This window comes from Argopecten irradians, chromosome 6 (assembly GCF_041381155.1).
Source record: "Argopecten irradians isolate NY chromosome 6, Ai_NY, whole genome shotgun sequence".
NCBI lineage: Eukaryota > Metazoa > Mollusca > Bivalvia > Pectinida > Pectinidae > Argopecten > Argopecten irradians.
This window is the reverse complement of record NC_091139.1, coordinates 13,033,240-13,054,451: the sequence shown is the minus strand read 5'-3', so window position 1 is coordinate 13,054,451 and position 21,212 is coordinate 13,033,240. Positions and strand designations below refer to the sequence as shown.

The 21,212-nt window shown below is 34.3% G+C and overlaps 2 protein-coding genes across 11 annotated transcripts in view; one reads left to right on the top strand and one right to left on the bottom strand.

The window, feature by feature from the left end:
• Positions 1-21,212, bottom strand: part of LOC138325026 (cell death abnormality protein 1-like) — a 314,573-nt gene that overhangs the window by 97,920 nt on the left and 195,441 nt on the right. The window lies entirely within an intron of this gene.
• On the top strand, positions 4,044-20,935 carry LOC138326111 (uncharacterized). Its single transcript, XM_069272245.1, has 7 exons — positions 4,044-4,164; positions 7,020-7,226; positions 7,340-7,579; positions 8,018-8,116; positions 9,526-9,621; positions 17,816-18,025; positions 20,766-20,935. Exons 1-7 carry the CDS (start codon positions 4,155-4,157, stop codon positions 20,933-20,935), a joined length of 1,032 nt encoding a protein of 343 aa, XP_069128346.1. The 5' UTR covers positions 4,044-4,154.

The following is a 21,212-nucleotide window of genomic DNA, read 5'->3' as shown; positions in this document are numbered from 1 at the left end:
AACATACTGTGACATCAAAGACTTACCGTCTATCCTAAAATAAGGGTTAATGCATTTCATAGATAATATTCCTACGATTGACCAAATGTGTATTGGATACGTTTGGACCAATATTGATTTAATTTTTATATTGTGCATCATTTTCCATCCATTACAGTCCAGACCATATGTCATCGTTATAGTCATCTTGGCTGTAGTATGTGGACTAGTTGTCGCTGCAATGCATTGGATAAGCTGCAATCAATATATCATTGTCGGTAAGCTAGAAGCCTAAGCAATTGAAATGTACCATTCGTATTACTTATATACCTGCAAATTCCATAAAATCGTTCGTTGTTGGAAGGTCTAGCCTGGATGAGTCGAGTATGAATACTGTCGTAAGGGCACTTTGTTGTTGTAAAGAAAAAAAAGGTATTACATGTTAAATCAGCCAAATTAGTCCTTGAATAATATCGCGTGTAATACTGTATATTTCTTTTGTATTACAGATACAGACGGGAGCAAACAGAATTCATCAGACAAGAGTGTCAGGTATAATAGTAACCAAAATACTATCATGAGAAAAAATTTTGATAAAAAAAATACATTTAAAAGTAGAACCCATTGGACATGTATTAATTATTCAAATTTACGTCATGTGTTTGCGAGAATAACTTTGTTTTTCGTTTTCTCTCTAGAAACAACGTACATTGGCACAAAAAAATGACATCACAATGTGATTCTTACTCACAAGGGTTTTTAACACTCTGTAATATGCAAAAGACGGTAAATCCCTTAGTTATGAATTCTATGATAATTATGAATTTATTAAAAACAAATTATTATTATTGTTATTATTTCAAATTTGCTTAAAAACAACTCTAATTAGTCATTAGTAACCATTGTATTCTCCATGTTGTTTTCTTTTCAGGTGTACGAAATGTGGACAGTAATTAGCACGTCCATAGATCATCGACAGGTTGAACCCACCAATGTGTATGAAAATGATGGTTACCATAAACACAATATTAATATCAGTATATAGTGGCACAAATATGATTTGGATATTTTTGGTCGTCGATACTCTGCCTAAGATTTTTTCTGTTATCATTTCAATCACTAGGAACCGAAGAAAAAACTAATAATAAAAGCTAGACAGATATAAATACTGTTGTCTATTTTCACAAGAAAGTGTACTGTGTTCATATACAAAAGAAAATGACGCAAACCGCCCTTTTGTATGAGACTGAAATGACAGAAAGTGCGCCAACATTGATGGGTTTTCCGGAAATCCTATGCTGTATAAAAGGCACTACCATTTTAGTTTTTATGTCGCTAGTCCATGTTTCATTGCCATTGTAATTAACTGATTAATATGATAGCGTTGAGTTAATGAACGATTAATTCAGATTTCCTCTCCCGACCGAAATACTGGTCTATGAATCCGCCAAAAGTATATAGATAGTTTTGCATGGCTAACGTGGATACTACGTGTACGCCAACAATACATACATGTGTAATACATAACATTATTTATATTTCAGCATAATTTATTCGTTATTATATGCGGTGATTTATTTAAAAATTCTTTATCCATCGCACCTCACTTTATAATTAATACTCTGCGCACAATCAAATTTAAACGTATAGGCCAAATGTCAATTGTGAAGTGGAAAATATAATATCAACTATAATAAACCGCCCGATGAAAACCAGTCTAACCATGCATATTCATATTATGTATTATTGTGACGTGTAATTTGTGTAGTTTATGATTTGATGTTTATGATATAATGGTGTATTTTGTGATGATAATTATTGGAGGTTTTTATGATTTGCTTTGTATATAACAGGGTATTATTTGAAATGATTATTAAAAAAGAACGCGTTGCATTGTTTGTGATTGGTACCACCAATGATGGCATTGTATATCGATTTAAATTTGGTTTGAATCTCCGAATCAGTTTATTCCAAGTATATTGTAAATACATTTATATTTTATGTACATAATAATCTGTCTTAAATTGTCTAAGTATACAGTAAAACAGAGGCGAGGATCTTGATTGTAGATGACTAAGAATAGAATGTTTTTAGAACTTTTGCTCTGTAAGAGTAGGTTTAACTGACAGAAAAGCACAGGTACAGTAGAGGGTGCCCATTAATTGCCAAAAAATTGCTTCATCAGGGCCACTGGAGCGTAGAAATGAGGTAAACATAATAACTACCTTATTATAATTGCATAAGCCATGTTCTTTTATCTTAATGACCGTTTATCCAAAAGACAGCACCACAGTTAAGAATAACTTCGTACACTATGTTATGTGTGTTAGGTTAGAAAATGTATTAAAAACTGTGCTTAACCCGGTAAAATGTTAGAGAAACGGCATTCAAGTTTTTTTAGACAACGGAAGAAATTAAGGCAAATGTGTATCTTTGTGTATCTATGTACGGACTGCCCAACCTCCACAAGGGTCGGCTTTCTGACGAGGAGTGATACAGTGTGCCGGACAACATTCCCTTTGTCCTGAATTCATTATTACAATTATACCCAGCAGTTTTGTTATAGTGTTCGCTGGTATCAGATGTAATGCACGATTAACTATAGTCTAATTTCATGAAAAGTGAGCTAGGTTCTTCTTACAACTCGGCCTGACAGCCTCTACCAGTACCCCGATTCTTATGACATATCGCAAGTGCAGATGCGTTGGTTCCATCAATCTGGTTTGTATCAATTACTTGGCAGATGTTGTCTCATTGGGATATCAGTGGCACATCAGTCTATTGCAGTTGTCCCTTCGTGTCACTAGGGTTCCTGCATTTAGAGAGGCTCACCAGGACTATAAAATACGGTTGTTTCCATAACAGGGTAAGTTGTTCACCTGTGCTGTCATATCAGGACACATACAGGTGCCAGGGATAACAGTTTCTGTCCTGCTGTTGTAGTACCTGCAGTATAGGGTATCTATTTGGTGACAGACTGCCCTACCAGTTTTCGCTTACCGAAGGAAATGAGAGGTCTTGAAGTTTCAATGGACTCCAAGATTCCTTTGCTCCGCCAGAAGATAAACAAATATAGCCATTATATGTTTGCAAATTAAAATTGAATTCTTAAGGGAAGGATAACTTCTTTCCAATTCCTCTTTATTTTTCCACATATATGTGACCTAAAATGTAAGAAAATCTCAAATTGAATTGATTATCCTTTTTTAACATACAAAAGCGTTTTTAACTTGTTTTTAACAGATTTATGAAAGTCAATGTCATCTAACTCACACTTGCAGATTTTTTCCCGATGTAATGATCTATGAAAACCAGATCATAAAATCGTGAATCTATCATAATTTAGAGATATATTATTACACATAAAGCCCTGGTAATTTCAAACACAAGATAGCTTACTCATTGCTATAGAAATAGTTTTGAAAGTAGGGGTGGGGGGGAGGGGGGGGGGGGGGGGGGGGGGGGGGGGTGGGGGTGGGGGGGGGGGGGGGGGGGGGGGGGGGGGGGGGGGGGTGGGTCTTGAATGGAAGACATTCATTTCATATAGAAAATTTTGTTTACCCTACAGAGTGTTCATTTTACCGAAAATACCCCGCGACATTATGCATCTTCAAGTGTAAAGAACCGTATAGACAACTCTCTTAACAAAGTGTTTCAATTTTATAGCAAAATCATATGTTTGTTATGATATATGTGGCTATCAATGTAAACATATGTATACATTTATAATCTAAAAAGTCGCAATCTGCTTTCAAAGTACACACAACTATTTTCTGATCCGTACATGTTTCTGTGATTATTGGAAAGGTCAAACAGGTAACAATAAAGAAACCTGAATGTCAATGTTTGAATAAACAAATCAATAAACTGTTCAAATACCTGTATGTTAGCATATTTGTAACGTCTTGCAAATCAGGTAGAGTGGGAATGCATATACACCTAGGTATACATGTATGTGGCATTATATCGATATTGTCACTCTCGATACGATACGTGTTAGGTAAGGTAGAGCAGAAACATCCGTTTTTAAATTGATTTTCCGATATGCTTGTGTTCTGATTAAAGTCAGATTACTTCCTGGTTGGGAAGTTGTCACAGGTAAAACACAAAATGGCGACGCAGAAGATTGTGACATTCAGTATGGTTTTAGTCCTGATCCGTTGTTTAAAGCAACAATGTCAGACAGTAAGTAGCAGACCATAACAGTAACACAGAATTATATGATATTAATGTGGCAAATCAGCACATTGTCATTCCACTTGCATTGTTGTATTAGTCTTAGAGGTGTTCAAATTGTTTTATGCCTTATTCATGTTGAGCTGGAAACAGTCCGGCAGAAATTACTATTACATTTACTTATAACACAGTAAATATATGAATTAAATTGTAGATCCCAACTTGATTGATAGTATGACCGCAAGTACTCTTTTCATTGTACCGTAGATGTCATTGACATTACTGTACTTAACAAATTAAAACCTATGATATATAAATATAACTGCAATCCTCAAAATGATAAGTTTTGATGGTGAATAAAATATCAAAAATATTAAATTACGGCACATATAACTTTAAAATATAAGATGATAAAATATAAGCTGTCATTCGCATTGTTTTTGGATCAATCATTAAACAAAATAAGCATGGCGATATGGATGAAAGGGAATCTTCATATTAAATCAAACCATTAGACGTCACGTAACGCTCACTTGACACATTAAGCCAACACAAACAATGATATATTGGAATATAAGTTAGCTGCTGTTATCTTTTATGACCCTTTGCTTTCTACAAATTTGACTCTGCGTAAGTCAACAATGCTGCTACATAACAAATAAGAACCTAATCCGTATTTTATAAATGGGGAGGTTTTCCAAAGAATCTCGACTATTTTTCTTATAGGACCCCGCCTGCCAGCCCTTGGGAGCCAAGAACCCTGATTTATACACATCTTATTCCCTTTAAGTAAAGAATGAAGTAAACCAAATATGAACCAAATCATTTTATATCATCATTAGAATTTCGATAAGTTCTCTCTACATTCTCATATTGGTTCCTGCCTTTCTAGGTCGTGGGTTGCTAGACCTATGGTTGATTTCTCTTAATTGATTCCCCGTTGGTAACGGATGCTGCCGACAACATATGGAACGACTCCCTTTATTCCTACGTTAACATAGAAGATTTCTTTTACAAAATTTCCGCCACTGAGGAGACCATGAAAAGTTTACTTAAAATTTGTTACCCTTTCCCCCAGAAATTCTAGCGATTTAAAGATTTAAATGTGGATGGATAATAATTGATCAAGCTTGAACATTATCCCGCCTCAGAAAAGAATCTTGTATTCCTATCGGTAAAAATGACATTACGTGACATCCAAGATATAGTCATATTAGGTTAGTAGAGATCGTATTAGGTTAGAGCGATACAATTCGCACTTTGCCCCTAACGTCATTAGTAACAAGATGGCGTTCAAGTAACGCCTTGCGACGACGGCACTCAGAGAGATGGTATGAATGATAACGCTGATGACCACTTTCAAAAGCAATACGAAATCTACAAGACTTATTTAGGATTTTTTAACAGACATGGACCATGATAACACATTCGAATCGTTCAATAAAGTGAGAATTGCTTACGTTCTGAATCATTTTAGTTTCCACAAATTAATGCATTTTGCAGTTATTTAATTGAAAGGGCCTTCGACGCGATAGATAATTCGATACACAGTTTGTTAGTGATCTAATACGGCCAAAATAATGGGTATAAAATAAACATTTATCAGGTTCAGCTTCACCTTGCTCTATACAAGTTATTGTTTTCCGTATAAGGTCACTTACAAACTGTGTAACTTATCAAATTGACTCAAAAGTGAATGGGATGTTGACAAGGCTCAAAGATCATGAAATAGTATAAAATCTAACACAGTTTTAAGTCCAACACAGTTTTAAGTCTACACAGTCTTAAGTCTAACACAGTTTTAATCTAACACAGTTTTAAGTCTAATACAGTCTTTAGCCTAACACAGTTTTAAGTCTAACACAGTCTTAAGTCTAACACAGTCTTAAGTCTAATACATTCTTAAGTCTAACACAGTTTTAAGTCTAATACAGTCTTAAGTCTAACACAATTTTAAGTCTAATACAGTCTTTAGTCTAACACAGTTTTAAGTCTAACACAGTTTTAAGTCTAACACAGTTTCAAATCTAACACAGTCTTTAGTCTAACACAGTTTTAAGTCTAACACAGTTTTAAGTCTAACACAGTTTATATCTAACACAGTTTTAAATCTAAAACAGTTTTAAGTCTAACACAGTCTTAAGTCTAACACAGTTTTAAGTCTAACACAGTTTTAAGTCTAACACAGTTTTAAGTCTAACACAGTCTTAAGTCTAGCACAGTCTTAAGACTAACACAGTTTTAAGTCTAACACAGTTTTAAGTCTAACACAGTTTTAAGTCTAACACAGTTTTAAGTCTAACACATTTTAAATCTAACACAGTCTTAAGTCTAACACAGTTTTAAGTCTAACACAGTTTTAAGTCTAATACTGTTTTAAGTCTAACACAGTCTTATGTCTAACACAGTCTTAAATCTAACACAGTCTTAAGTCTAACACAATCTTATGTCTAACATTGTCTTAAATCAAAAACAGTATTAAGTCTAACACAGTCTTAAGTCTAACATAGTCTTACGTCTAACATAGTCTTAAGTCTAGCACAGTCTTAAGTCTAAGAATCCTGGCTTGTATTCCGTCTTTGCATATTACAGAGTTAGCTCCCTTGCGGGTAGGTATGAATTGTTACGTCATTATTTTGTGAGCGCAATTCACGTCGTTTTCTCCGAAACGTATGACGTTACTCTCGTAAACACATGACATCACAATCAATACCTACCCGCAAGTGCAGATAACTTTGTAATATGCAAATTCGGAATAGCTTGAAGATGACTTCAGGTAAGCGTGTTACACAGAGTAATGTTGATTTAACTTATCACACGATTTTTTATATTCACTCTTTGTTTCTGTTTTAATTTCTCCATAGTTAATGTGGCTGTAGGAAAGCCTGCTAACCAGAGTAGCACACACAGTATATGGGTACCCGACAAAGCTGTAGATAACTGTACAAAACCATATGTTGAGAGTGGTTGTTGTTCACATACCGATCCTATTAACCGTACAACTAATGCACATTGGGATGTTGATCTCGGACAGCTGATGACCATTGACGATATCACTATATACTACAGGGGTGAGTATAATCTAAGAAATACAGCTACACAACGATCCCTTATCTATGTCATAATGACGTAATAATCTTATGAGATCATCCATGTATGTTTAATGTTTTCTTTGTCTTGACAGCTGGATATGCAAAACGGTTTGGCGGATATCAGATTTATGTTTATAATGTTACGAGTACTATACCGACACTATGTTACTCGGACATGAGTAGTGCTATCAGTGATGTAAAGTTGACGGTGACACACCAGTGCCCTTATGTAATTCGATATGTACAAGTATACAACTACAGACTTAACCCTAAACGTCATGAATGGTATAGTGACCATGCAATACTGGAACTTTGTGAAGTACAGGTGTGGGGTGAGTATATTCTTCACAAAGAAACACATTCTGGTTCTAGTATGTTAAATAATCCTGCAATTGATGGTATTGTTTAAAGCAAAATATCACCATTGGTACTTGTAGTTAATTTACATAAACAAACACAATGTCCTTGCCATTGTTTAAAATAAAATGGTTTATATTAATTTAATAGTCGTATTTCGAATATTGAATAGTCACACATCGGATTTTATTTATTTGGTTTGAATAAATGAGATACCAGACTTTAGAGAAAACCTCTATATCTGTTATAGCTATGGACGTTTTGGGGTATTCAATCGAAAAGCAGCAAGGAATAATTTTACTAATTTGCATTTTAGCAAGCTTACACATTTCAAGAGTAATTGTAATTTAATTTCCAATAGCTGACACATTTGATGTGTTTTTTAAATGTTTATATTTCGTACTTCAATGCAGGATGTCCGGTTGGGAGGTACGGCGACGGTAACTGTGATAGTGTGTGTTCCGGTAAATGTTATGGTGGTAACTGTAACGCTACAACAGGTGCTTGTTTCTGTAAGTCGAATTTTATCCAATATATTCAAAACAGTTATACAAAATAACATAGGGAATTAGTCGGCGATGACGAAATTGTATTATTGTTATAAAGCCACTTAAGGATCTTCACCTTTGAGGTTTCAGAATAGTTGAAGTCTCTCGTTTCGACCTAGCTTAAAGAAGTTTTGAGATTTTCAAATAAAATTGATAAAGATCGGTCCAAGTTATTGTTTGCAAATTTTGTCTTCTATTCATTGTAGAATTTGTTCTAGAAGGATTTTAAGAGGCGTCTATTTTGCGGCCATTTTTAAAATATGTTCTTTCTTTGCTTTTGAGTAGAGCCATTTCTTTTAGCATTTCTTAAATGTTTTTACTGAAATCATCACAACTCAGTTTTGCGCAACTTTACTAGGTACATTGCAATTGAATTAGCAAGCATAAATTGAGGAAATGATACAACTAGGTCACTTTATTTTTCACGATTGAGCGTAATTTGAGCACTTTTATCTTTTACTTTAAACATTGAAAAATAACAAATACAAATTATATTCAAATGAGCGAAAAATGTAAACACACGAACCCCGAAAACAATCAAACAACTGAGCAATAAACCCTGCAAACATTCTACATATTGTTTTATTTCATACATGTAGTGTATAAAATTATGGTCAAAACGGAAAATTCCTATAAATGCAAATATTTCAAAAAAGGTAACAAGTAGCAAAAGTTAAAAAAAAACAGAAGAAAAAAAACAAGCAAACGCGCATTTTTTTCCGTTTTCTTTTCTGGTCTGAATTTCGATTTCAAAAAATCTATATAAGAAACGAGTTTAAATACAGAGGTGTATGTACACCCTTAACACAAATGCAAAAATATATCTGCTTGATTTATTATTGTAACGTACGCCTTGGGGCTGATAATGGAAAACAATGTGAACTTAAAAAAAAAAAATATAAAAATCTTACATAACACTAGTGACATTAAGAAAACGCAAGCGTGTTTGTAATTGAAAATAGGAAACGGCACTCTGGAGTTTCATAAATGTTTTCATAAACGATATTGTCGTCTACCTAATTATCAGGAACCATTGCGTTACGTTCCTGGCGATATTTCTGCAGCAATAAATGTGATTTGTCGGTGATGTTTTGCAAAGATCTGTGGGCCAAATAGACTTAATGTTACCTAAATGCATAGTATGACTTTCAAAAGTATGGCAGTAGGTGTCCAAACGTCTTTCCTATCAATTATTCACAATTATTAAGATCGACTGTATAATGATATTGCCGCAACACTGTAATGACGAATCTTACTTGAACAAATATCTTTTTGTCCCTAATATTTAGAGTGTATAATTACGTATATCTCCTGCAAAGAAATAATAATTCAATAATATAATGTCATTAATGTCATTACTGTAATCTCCACAGACTGTGCTCCTCAGAAGTACGGGGATAAATGCGACAATGACTGTTCTATAAATTGTTTGAACCAGATTTGCGAAAAAGATACTGGGAACTGCAACGGTAAGCGTGTTATATCTACAGGTGTTTATTTTTGTGTTACATCTTTTGCCGATAGGCATACTCTAAATACATCAAATAGTTTCCGTGAAATGATGACTGCGAAACTGTTTTATTGTTGGAATATTCTAATTGCATTGCACATTTATGTAGAACCAATATATACGTACCCGGCTTACTTTACCTTTTAACCGGGTTCGAAAGTGCCTATGTGTTCTAGTGGAGCACTGACTCCAAAAATCACTTGGGCAAACTTTTCTATTCTTTTTGTAGATTTAAAAAAAAGATTTAAAATTATTTCATGCGTATATACGCATTTACATATCAGTTTTTCCAAACGAACATAAGAGATATTCGTAATATATATCATACCGCTCGCACGATGGCAAGTTCACAATGTATAGACTTGTCGTATAATGTTCCTTTGAAAAGACCTTCATATGTTTTTGTTAAAAAGTAATGTCTCGCTGTTTTATACGGTTTACGCTTATTGTCTAGTGGGAAAGTGATAAACAAGTACGATAAAATGCATACAAACTCTTTAATATTTCTTGCATAGTCTTTACTTTGCTCCATTAGCAGTAATAAGCATCAATTATAGCATTAAAGACGTCACCATTTTTTTATAGTATGCCAGATCACCATGACACCGGCAACAGGTGTAACAAACACGCGCAAATGCATCTGTCGGAAGAGATTGAATAAAAGCGTTAGGACAGGACGCTATCAGTATTCTTCCGGTGTAAAATAACTACATCTGAAGGTAAGAGTATGCCTATATGATATAAATAAATAGAAAGAAATATAATTGTTATTATTCTGTCGGAATGACTTTATATGTATATTTTGATATTCCAGTGCTTGTTATTCCGTTGTCCCACCCTCGAAGTTGAACAAAGATTGTATTAATGTATCTAAGACCCACACAGTCTTACTCTTTGCAACACAGTTTTAATCAGTTTGTACTTCTTCTATATTCATTCAGTTTTGTCTCTTTGTGTTTGTCAATTCATTCATTAATGGCAAACTAACGTTCAATTCTGACTCTTATCTTCTTCTCATCTTAGGAGAGAGAGATTTTACTATCACAGTTCGAGTGTTTTCCACATAACTCGTTGGACAAGAGACACTTTACCATTTTGTTTATATGTCTGTAGCCCAGTGGAACGCATTGATTACCATCCCTGTAGAGGGCCTTGATGGTCGAGTGGTTATCATTTCAAACATGTATTTATCACTTCCTCTTATCCGTCTTAAACATAGAACAAATTGCCTTTTTGCTAAAAAAATAATTCCTTGTAATGTTTCGACTCTGGGTTTCGAAAATAATATGAACTTTAAAAGCGCAAAGCAATTTAATTCACTGAGGTCGCTGTGTCACAATTTTTGATTTGCACGACCATTGAAAATGGTCTCGTAGACTCATCAATAGCATGGAGTTTCAGTCAAAACAAATGGCGTTAAGGGTGAACGGGTGTTGGCCATGTGATTTAAGCCACTCGCCTTTTCACCTAGCCGACCCTAGGTCGACCCTTGACACAGACGTGACGATGTAACCGCGCTTATATTCAGACTCATCGAATAGTGGATTTGTTAATAAGTTATATCACGTAATTTCGCATATCGAAGTTAAATACACACACAAGTTTAAATTTTATAAGTGTACATGTCTCTGTGCGTATTTACTCAGGCTGACATAATTGTGTAGAAATATTCTTCGGGTTGTTAAGCACAAGCTAAAAAACAGACTAGACATAACCAAAACAACCGATTCAAATATTACACGTGACGTTTCAATAACCACACTGTTATCTTCACCAGACGTAAACCACCAGTATAGAGTTTTTTAACAAACCTGAGAAATTGTATGTTGGGTACGAGATGGGTACGGAATCCATTGTCCAATGAACTGGTAACCCTCAGTTTGACAAGTGAAGCGCAACGAGTCATATGGTAGTGTACTGTAGTGTAGTGTACAGCTTGTACTCCTACAGGAAGATCACCTCGGCTAGCTCTAATGAACAGCCGAGTTGAATGAAAAAAAAAAAAAAAGGTATGTAAGTGCATCTTAAAAACATATTTAGATACCAGCCAGTAATCTAAAAATATCTATCCAGATAGACCCTGACTCAAGTCCTCGCATATTTTATCTCCGTCAACTTTATGCTGAATACGCGCGATAGAAAAATTCACTGATATATTTGTCTACAACGCATTACAATTACAGATTAAGTGTACTGCCAAAATGTAGCCCCAACATTGAATGGTGAATTCTAAAATTGTGAAAAAAGTAAACGTTCATACCCACAATATTTAATCCTTAACATCCAACGCAGTTATGAAGTACAGGGAACTGAAATGATGACAACAAGATAATCACCGATATATATGGTACTGAATAACAAGACCCTCAAAAAATTTATAAAAAATAATATATCATCCGTCTTATTCTTTATTCTAGTGTTTATTCCCTACTTGAATTACTTCATAAAGACAATGACTTCATTTGTTTAACGCGTTTCTAACAACATATCTAAGAAGGCGTCTCGGAAAACATTTTTAATTGATTTCGATTCGTCTCATAATATTTATGTGTACGACAAACGCAGCAGACAAAAAGAAAAATTACAGCAATGAGGAACAAATAGGATATGACAGCCAGTGAGGTGTACAATATCTCTAGTGCCCAAGCAATGGGCAAGGGTCATGGTAATTTGTAGTGCTTTAGACATGTTCAGAAGATGCGCAACAACAAATAAATATACGTTGTTTGTCATAGTTTTGATACCGGGGATTATTTGGACTGTCGATCGTGACCAACCTCGGATGTAGTCGAATACGCCGTATTTCTTCGAACTAATTGACTTGGCCCCGTGCTGTTCGAGTTTATAAGGGGTTTAACTGTATAAAAGATGAATGTAACAATACAAAGTTTACAGTTCTAGTATATATAGTAAGTGTTAAATACAGATCCTTTATCTCGTCTACATGCGTTTGTAAAGTTATAGTAAATTAAAGGATAGTCACAACTAACCGAAATATTCTTTTGTGGTCCATGTCTTTTTTTTAAATAGCCAATTTTATGTTTTATGGTTTAGAAACCTAACCCAGTAAATACATGAGAGCGATATTTTTTATTTTTACTTCGTAGTATGTGTTATTTATTTTATACGTTAAAGTTAAACGCAATAGGTTTTTTTAGGTTATATCAACAATATGAATCCCATAGACCTTTCGATCTAATTTTCAAAGTTAGGTGTTTATTTCAAAGTCGGTGTAAGTTGATAATACTTACACGACCACCGATGAAATGTATAGCGATAATATCGCGAAAAAACTGATGTTTTACTTGCAGAATAGCGATTATATAGTACGTTCACATTATTTTCATGCGGAAAATGTGTATATAAGATACACAGGATAAAACACAAAAAATCTACTCTTATGCGAACTAGAGAATTTCTGTCTTATTTAGAACATAAAAAACACGATACGTCTCCTTGTTGGTGTGAAGCCGAACAAAATGGCCACAGGACAGTACTGGTTTAAAAGGCATGGGGTCATTGATATCATTTTCGCTGTAAGTGAGGTCTGTGGTATGCCTGAAAAAGTAGTAATGGAATACTACTACAGGATGAGGAATATAATGATGATTGTGCATATGAAGGTAAAGAAAATACCTTGGATAACATGGACGACTAGTCCTTTTGTTTTGATTAATGTTTCGTTAAAGCGAGTTATAGATCCACAAAGTCACAATTATCTGTATACCTCTATACCATCTATGTCAACGTCGATGAGCGTTTCCATAAAAACAATAGGGACGAACACAAGATACCAACGCTTCCTGTCATCACGCAAACTAATGTTTAATTTATCAAACAAATTAACAAATCCCCAAACACCTATATTATTTCTTGACCAAACAATTTTGTGGACAAAACGCCTGTGATTTTACATAGATTTTTTTTGGGTAAATATAAGGAATATGGGTAACAAAACCCGTGGCGTTTTTAATTAAAACTTAGGCCTTGAATTAATGGAAGTAATAATGCACAAATGGCTAAATGGTAAATTCCAAGAAGACACTACGACCGCAGGTCCAAAATGGCATTTATTATCTATATATTGCTGCTTACTGAATTACAGAACCAATGCCTATATTCACATATTTGGGGAGTTTTTTTTTTGCATCCAATTCTATATAACAATTCGTGTATCGTCAAGGACGGAACAACCATTTCACCAGGACATCTGCCAACATCGCTCGAATGCCAATTGTGTATCCACAATGATAATTGGTGTCAGTACCATGCCTTTGAACAAAGCCCAACGTCGGTTCTGTTAAGATTACGTACTGGAGGGTTCCTAATGTAGATAATGTAGCAATAAAATTTACAAAAAAACTGTTTGTATGTAAGAACCATGCATTAAAGACATTTGTGTTAACTCAGGGGTCAAACGTGACTTGGTATGCCGAAGGTGTAATTAGGTATGCGCAATATCAATATGGCGAAAAATCTACTCTTAACGGTAACCAAAGTGTAGGTACCAAAACCTCTGAGGTTCTTATATTCTTAATAATATGATGTTCATTACTATTGCGATTCGATATAACATGTTTGCAGTTTCCCAAAAATGCATAAGATATTTAGCTGTCGTGTTTAAGTTATACAATCTATTGAACAAAAACTAACGAGATAACCAGGTAGAAAAACAGCACTTCTTCCATCAAAATAATGGTGTATTTGGATATATAATACAATAATTCAGCCCGATTGAGCAGCCCAAATCGGACAAAAGAAATCATTATTGAACATCCTTTTAAGAATAATTATCAAACCAGTTTCCTGATGCCTGATATCATTGTGTTCTAGAGAAACGAACGTTTGAAGTTAGTGTAAACGCAATCATTGGTATGCGATGGACTTATGACACCGCTGTTTCGGGTATCGATGAATTTTTCAGGTTTGGCTAATTTGAACGGTGTTTTAAAACGCGTTTTTGTATTTCATAAGTTAGGTACACTTATCCTTTTACTGTTACATTGCATTTTGCATTTTGCAAGACCTCCTATCTAACAAATTAAGATGTATACATGTACAATATAGTATGTCACGCATGTAGCAGGTTTAATTGCACATAGTGATACGGTCGCTTTCTTGCGAAAGGAAAATATGTTTAGCTCAGTCGGTAGAGCGGCGGATCAGAAAGTTCAAGAGTCGGCGGGTTACGCGAGCCTCTGCAGCGCGCGAGACATTATTGTTGCGCTGTATAAAGCTAAAGTGAAGTTTTCTTTTTATGACTTCTTGATGTCATCATTAGGCCTATTTAACAAAATAGGTGAATAGTTGTGTTTTCAAATTAATAAAACAATGCTTATGTTTCTGATTTTGAATTTTATCACATATTCATTGTTTTATATGTTGATTCATGATCCCTTATACTGTATTTACAGGGGACATATTCGAAGAATAGCGGGAAGGTATTTCCCACCACGTGGAATTATAACCAGACACATGACAAGCGGTGCATGGGTATGATGTATAGTACAAAATGCCGCACAACAAGCTGCACCATGCCATTCCCCACGAAAAGCTAATTTAAATGCTCACAATTCTCAAACAGCATGGGAATTGTGAGAATCGTAACACAGTATGAGGACTGCCACAAAAGTTTTTATTATAAGAAAACCCACCTCACATACCATATCAAACACGATGTTTTGTAAACAAACCCAACAGGAATGCTTACCATGTGACCATATGCAGCAAGTCTTTTCGGGACAAAGAAGTATCTTAGGCAAACTACGAGATCATACATAAAGCGGCGACCATGCAATGCCACATCTGTGGGAAAGAGTTCAAATGGAGAAGCTCTCTGAGGAAATATCTGATATCATGTAATAAATGAACATTTTAATCTTTTCTTTTTATATGTTTTGTGTAGTGTCATACTATTCTTTTATTTTACTTTTTCAAAAAGTTGCAGCAATCTATAATGTAGTTTTTTGCTGGCAGTTATTTTTGATTGTTAAATTTTTTGTTCTTTTGTGGTGTGTTTATTGTGACTTTTTTATCTTTAAAAATCATTTTATTATAATTTGAAATCAATACTCATTGATTAAAGATGAAGAGTGGTGTAGCTCGAATTTTTCCACTTATACTTTTGTTCAGCATTATAAATTGTTGGTTTTTCCAAAACGCTTTTTCATGCCCATTTTTCCATATTGCATTTGTGTAAGGTTACCAAAGACAAACAACTCATATATTCCCAATGTAAATTTTTACTGATGTGCAATTCCATTATCGCATTCATAATGACATTAATAAGTTAAAAGAAAACATCCATATAATCTTTCCATTGGTTAAAAACAAAGGAAATGTTAGGGTACACCTAAACAGATCATCATGAGTAACTTATGGCAGATTATTTACTCAAAAATTGAGAGAAAAGAGAATACGTCAGTCACTTTCGCTTATTGGTATGGATGGAAACCACCGATCCAAACAATATTACTGAATAATCAGTGAAAGCCTTGTAACACCGTAAGTGGATTAATTTTTGACATCGTCCACTTTGTAAAACCGAGAAAAAAAATAAAGACTGTACCTGATAGGCTTGACACCTTTGAGGGTGATCATGGTAATCCAGATATTTTGCCATGTTTTCGCCTTGTCCAGCTTTAACCTATCGAAGAATGTGATTTCGTGAAAGAAAAATGATATAAGAACAACCTTAGTTACTCTGTCCTCCTTGTATTAATTAATCTGTAAGTTGGTGAAAACAACGGATAACGCGACCATGTATTGAAAAGAGTTGCATCTGAAATTCCCATTAATTTGTAAATCTCCAAAGAAGAATCACCGTTCAAATTTATAGACGAAGTTTTGGATCTTTCTGGTCCTGAATGTTGGCATTCAGTAACTGTGGATTACAGTTAGATGATCAATGTGTTCTAAAGTAAAACGAGATATTATTTCATGCCTTACAAAATGTCTTAAATGCCCTTTTTGGAAGCATCACAACAACCGTTGTTCATGCAATGTAGCATAATATATAGTACTCCACAGACAAATAAAATCCCAGAAGTACAAGAATATTTGCTAGATGAAAATCAGTTAATTAAAGTCCTGGGGACAGGTATATCTTCTTAAAAATCAGAAAAGTGTTGGAATGTAAAATATATTTGACATGATAACATTTGTACGGAATATAAGGAGTGATTTGGATTAAAAGTATGTGGAAAATGATATAGAGAACGCCTCAACACAACATCTGCGGTGTTTTTTTTTTCAGTTTTTTTTTTTTTTTTTTTTTTTTTTTTTTTCGTTTTTTTTTTGACAAAACATTAAGCTGATTGCAAATTAAAATATATATGCAAACAATCCGTTTTCCTATCCTTTTTACTGGATTTGTTGACGGGTTAATGAATATAGTAGCCGTGAAAGATATGATGAAATTCATATTGTAATGAAGTGTGATGAAAAAAATATACAAAAAAAAGAGAGTACAAAACACCACAAGTGCCTTGGCGATGTATCTTTGAAAAATAGTTGTTGTCTCTGAAATCCTGGATTTGTATGTCACTTACACATAGATGATCTTGCATGAGTGGCTATGCCGGATATGAAATTATAATCAAACGAGGTCAATAATATTGCCAGGCGATTGGCAAATCAGAATATTGAACGAGTTCGATAAACTTATCTTATCATAGTCACGAGTGTAATAGATGCTATTTATCTCATAATGTTTAATAATAGAATACTCTATATAAATCATTAGAAATCCGGCTCGGATGTGACGTTTCCGTCTACTAAAGACGATCATGCGACGTCCATATACAGATTATGACGTGAAAAACTACCTGTGACGTCACAATAGTGATTCCTTGCAACATGTATGATATTTATGATATGTCCGTATGACATGGCTGGGCGGGCCGATTATGTGATAAATTTTGCTTCATCTCTCCCTCAATTTAATGCTCTAAAGGATTATGTGTATAACAGATTTTTAAGGCTTCATCTAACGATCTATTTCAAAGCATCATTTTTCTACTTAGTATCATGTAAATGTGTGTCAAACATAATATTTGGATTGAGAAACATACTATATTTACATTTCCCTAAAATAAAATAGTCCTTTTTTATATATTTATTATGTATTGTAATATTTATTTGTATTTATCAAGGTAACGTTGCCATTTCGGGAACTGCTCAGCAGAGCAGCAATATGGACAACACTCGTTGGCTAGCGAAGCAGGCTGTGGATGGCTGTGTACAAACAACTATTACATCTGGTTGTTGTTCACATACGCGGGCTATAGGTCCAAACACAGCTTGGTGGCGAGTAGATCTTGGAACGCTGGTCACCATTAATGCTATCACAATATATTATCGAGGTAATGTACAAATTATTAGTTTACAACCATTATATACCAATGAATGATACTATAAGTTTCTTTAATATGTGGATAGGAAGGAAGGATAAGGATATTCTACCCGAGGGCCACAAAATGATTTTAGAACATTCCCGAGGGTAGAATATAACTTTCCTTCATATCCACATCTGAAAGAGTATTTTCCTCTGATCCCTCGACGCGTCATCGCAATTAAACTACTATAATGATTTTCCGCCATTTTGAAATAAATTCGAAAAAAAGGAGCTTGACGCAAGTCAATTCTTCATATATGAAAAATTGCGTGATATTTTTCAACGCAAATCCGGTTGTTTTGTATCATTTAATAAAACCCAGTTTTGCTATAGCTTTGACGTGAGAAAAAAAATTATATTTGTTAACGCAGTTGAGGTCACGATGGAGCTGGTAAAAATTGCATGGGTAAACTCAGTGACGTGTACTACCCTAGACCAGCCCAGTATTCACACGTGAATGGCATGAAATAATAGTATTATATTAAAACACAAACGTCCTGCAATGCATAACTGTTATGTCACTTTGTTGACATCAGTTGACCATCCTTTCAAATCAACCAAGTTTATGTGAATACAATACAGACCACGTGAAAGATCGGCATTATTTGTGTAATCAGAATAGAGATCCTCAACCATGTGGTCGTTACGCACAAAACGTCATCAAATACATGAGTTAACATGAACCGTTTAATCATACACAGTATAGTCTGAATAACAATAAAATCATGCAACACAGTGTAAATAATATTAACTTATATAAACCCCAAAAATTATTTTTTGTCACAGTCCGCTGAAATAAAAACAATAATTATTACGTATTCTAGTACCTTGCCGAAGGCCTGGTGACATAAGGATTCCAAGTTAAAGCACAGAACTTTGAGATTTCGATAAAGATCACAGTTTTCTTCAATCCAACTCATTATAGCGGAAAAGTTTTCTTTGATACTGAGCTTGTAATGAAACATTCACTATATTAAAAGTCAATTGTCACGATAGGTATTGACAAACGACCATGTTTTGTTACAGTCACTTTAACGCGGGTAATAGATTCCTCCTCTTTCAACATCGGATATTTTTTGACGTCCGCGTCATATTTGACGTCGGTCCGTCATAGGTTAAACACAACGTGTATATGACCAGACACTTTGGTAAAATGTATCATCTTGCGTCGAAGGACAACGTTTGATGTGTTGCATAAATACGATCGCAAAGTCGTGGATGTTGAATTTCACAATTCCCTATCATCCTTGGAATTCTAGAAGTCCTGAAGCGTTGTTATTAACACATTGTCACTCGGATTGTAAGGTCAGGTTTTTGCTTGAGGCTCTTCGGAATGATGTTTATCGTAAGTTTTCTCTTTTACTTTTTTTATGTCCATTTTTCCTGCCCATAACTGAATGCAAGTTAGTAACAAAGAAACAGTACGAAGTTATGCCAGTATACAGTAATTTATGTAAATAACGTAGCCGAATGTATAAAAAAATTTTTCGTTCCTCAAATTTACCCCATGTTGAAATAGAAATAACGTAACCGTGACTTAAAAGGGATTTTTTTTAGTTTGTTTTTTTCATCGTATAAATTCAAACTTTATTTTTAAAAAAAAAAGAACAAAAAGTGTACGTTTCCTCACCCTTTATACATTTCCATTTGAAAAAGAAATAACTTTCTTGTATTTTCGTAACATATATTCCGCTTTTATCATCTTACAATAGGAGTATATCATTTAAACACCTTTAGAAAATATCTTTACCATTTAAACCTTAAAGATGCTCCATTTAAAGCGCTGACACAAATGGTATTTTTTTTCTCTATCAAAAACAGGAGAAGACCGATTTAATTTTTGTCTTTAGTTACGAACGTTACTTACTTTACACCATTACCATTGAAAAGTTTGAGCTTCTAATTTTACTTCAAGTTAGAAATATGAAAAAATAATTAATTGCATCCCGATAAAATTCCGTGTCACTACATCCTATCTGGAATGAAGTACTGATTTGTGCATACACCAAAGGCGAAAATAAATTATTTCATGTTATTTTTTTGTGTGTTAAATAGGCCTGTATATACACGATTAACTACAAATTAATTGTTCAAAGGTATGATGAATAGACCATTGATTCTCTGTCGGCGGTGGAAGCATATGCTTTTAAAAGATTTCAAAAGGCTGTGAAAAAATAGTTCTGATGATAAAAATAGATTTAAAACCATCCGCTATCGATAACCAAAGTTCATTGTATTGATCAGATGTGAAACATTATTGATAAATAAATCAAGTAAATTAGAAAACAAATTGTTGTAATTATTAAATGACGTTTGCAAATAAGGCCAATAGTATTGAGCTTCTGCCGGATAAATATTGCGTTCATTGGATTCACAAGAGCGTTTGAACCGTTTGATAAAATAATGAGCTTACTGCAAAGCATCATATTTATGGTGATTGATTTACCCACTGTTTCCATAAGAATCCCCTGAAAACTGTTCTTGTCAGTGTGTAGGCCTGAATGTTGGATGATGTTTATTGTTTTTTTTCTTCTTACATGTTTACGTATGTGTTACCTTAGAAATGCTTCGCGCACTGGTTTTCCTTCGAGAACGAAGCCTGCGCTCTTGAATAATGTAATAATGGTTGTTACAAGCTTACAAGACCTTTACAGACAGATGGCAACGATAATAAAGAAAGCTAACCACCATTAAATTTTTCATTCTAGATAACTCTCAGTACAGATTAGCCCGGTATGAACTTGTACGTTACGGTCCAACGCAACCTCTTTCAACCACGAGAAGGCGTTGCCCTCTGTTACGAGGACACCAGTACTACTTTAGCAGCTGTACAGTTGACGATCAAACACCAGTGCCCGTATGTAGGGATACGTACTAACCGGTGTGTACAACTATAGGAAACAACCCCAAAACGAGTACGACTGGTACTACTCATTACGCTGTTCTGGAATTGTGTGAGGTACAGGTGTGGGGTAGAGTTCGATAATACATAATAGTCTTTTTATTTTATGTAACGTTTATATCAGTCTATGTATGAGTGTTAATATGGGTGTTTGTAAATGTACTATAATTGTTAGATGCAGAAAACAATCTGATTGCATATTAGTTTTCATACATATAACCATTGCAAAATATTTAACATTCATTAAAGGATG

Excerpts from the sequence above, each read along its gene's own strand:
- LOC138326111 (XM_069272245.1), top strand. Across the intron at positions 7,580-8,017 it reads TTGTGAAGTACAGGTGTGGG|GATGTCCGGTTGGGAGGTAC; the intron begins GTGAGTATATTC and ends ACTTCAATGCAG. Across the intron at positions 9,622-17,815 it reads AGATACTGGGAACTGCAACG|GTAACGTTGCCATTTCGGGA; the intron begins GTAAGCGTGTTA and ends GTATTTATCAAG.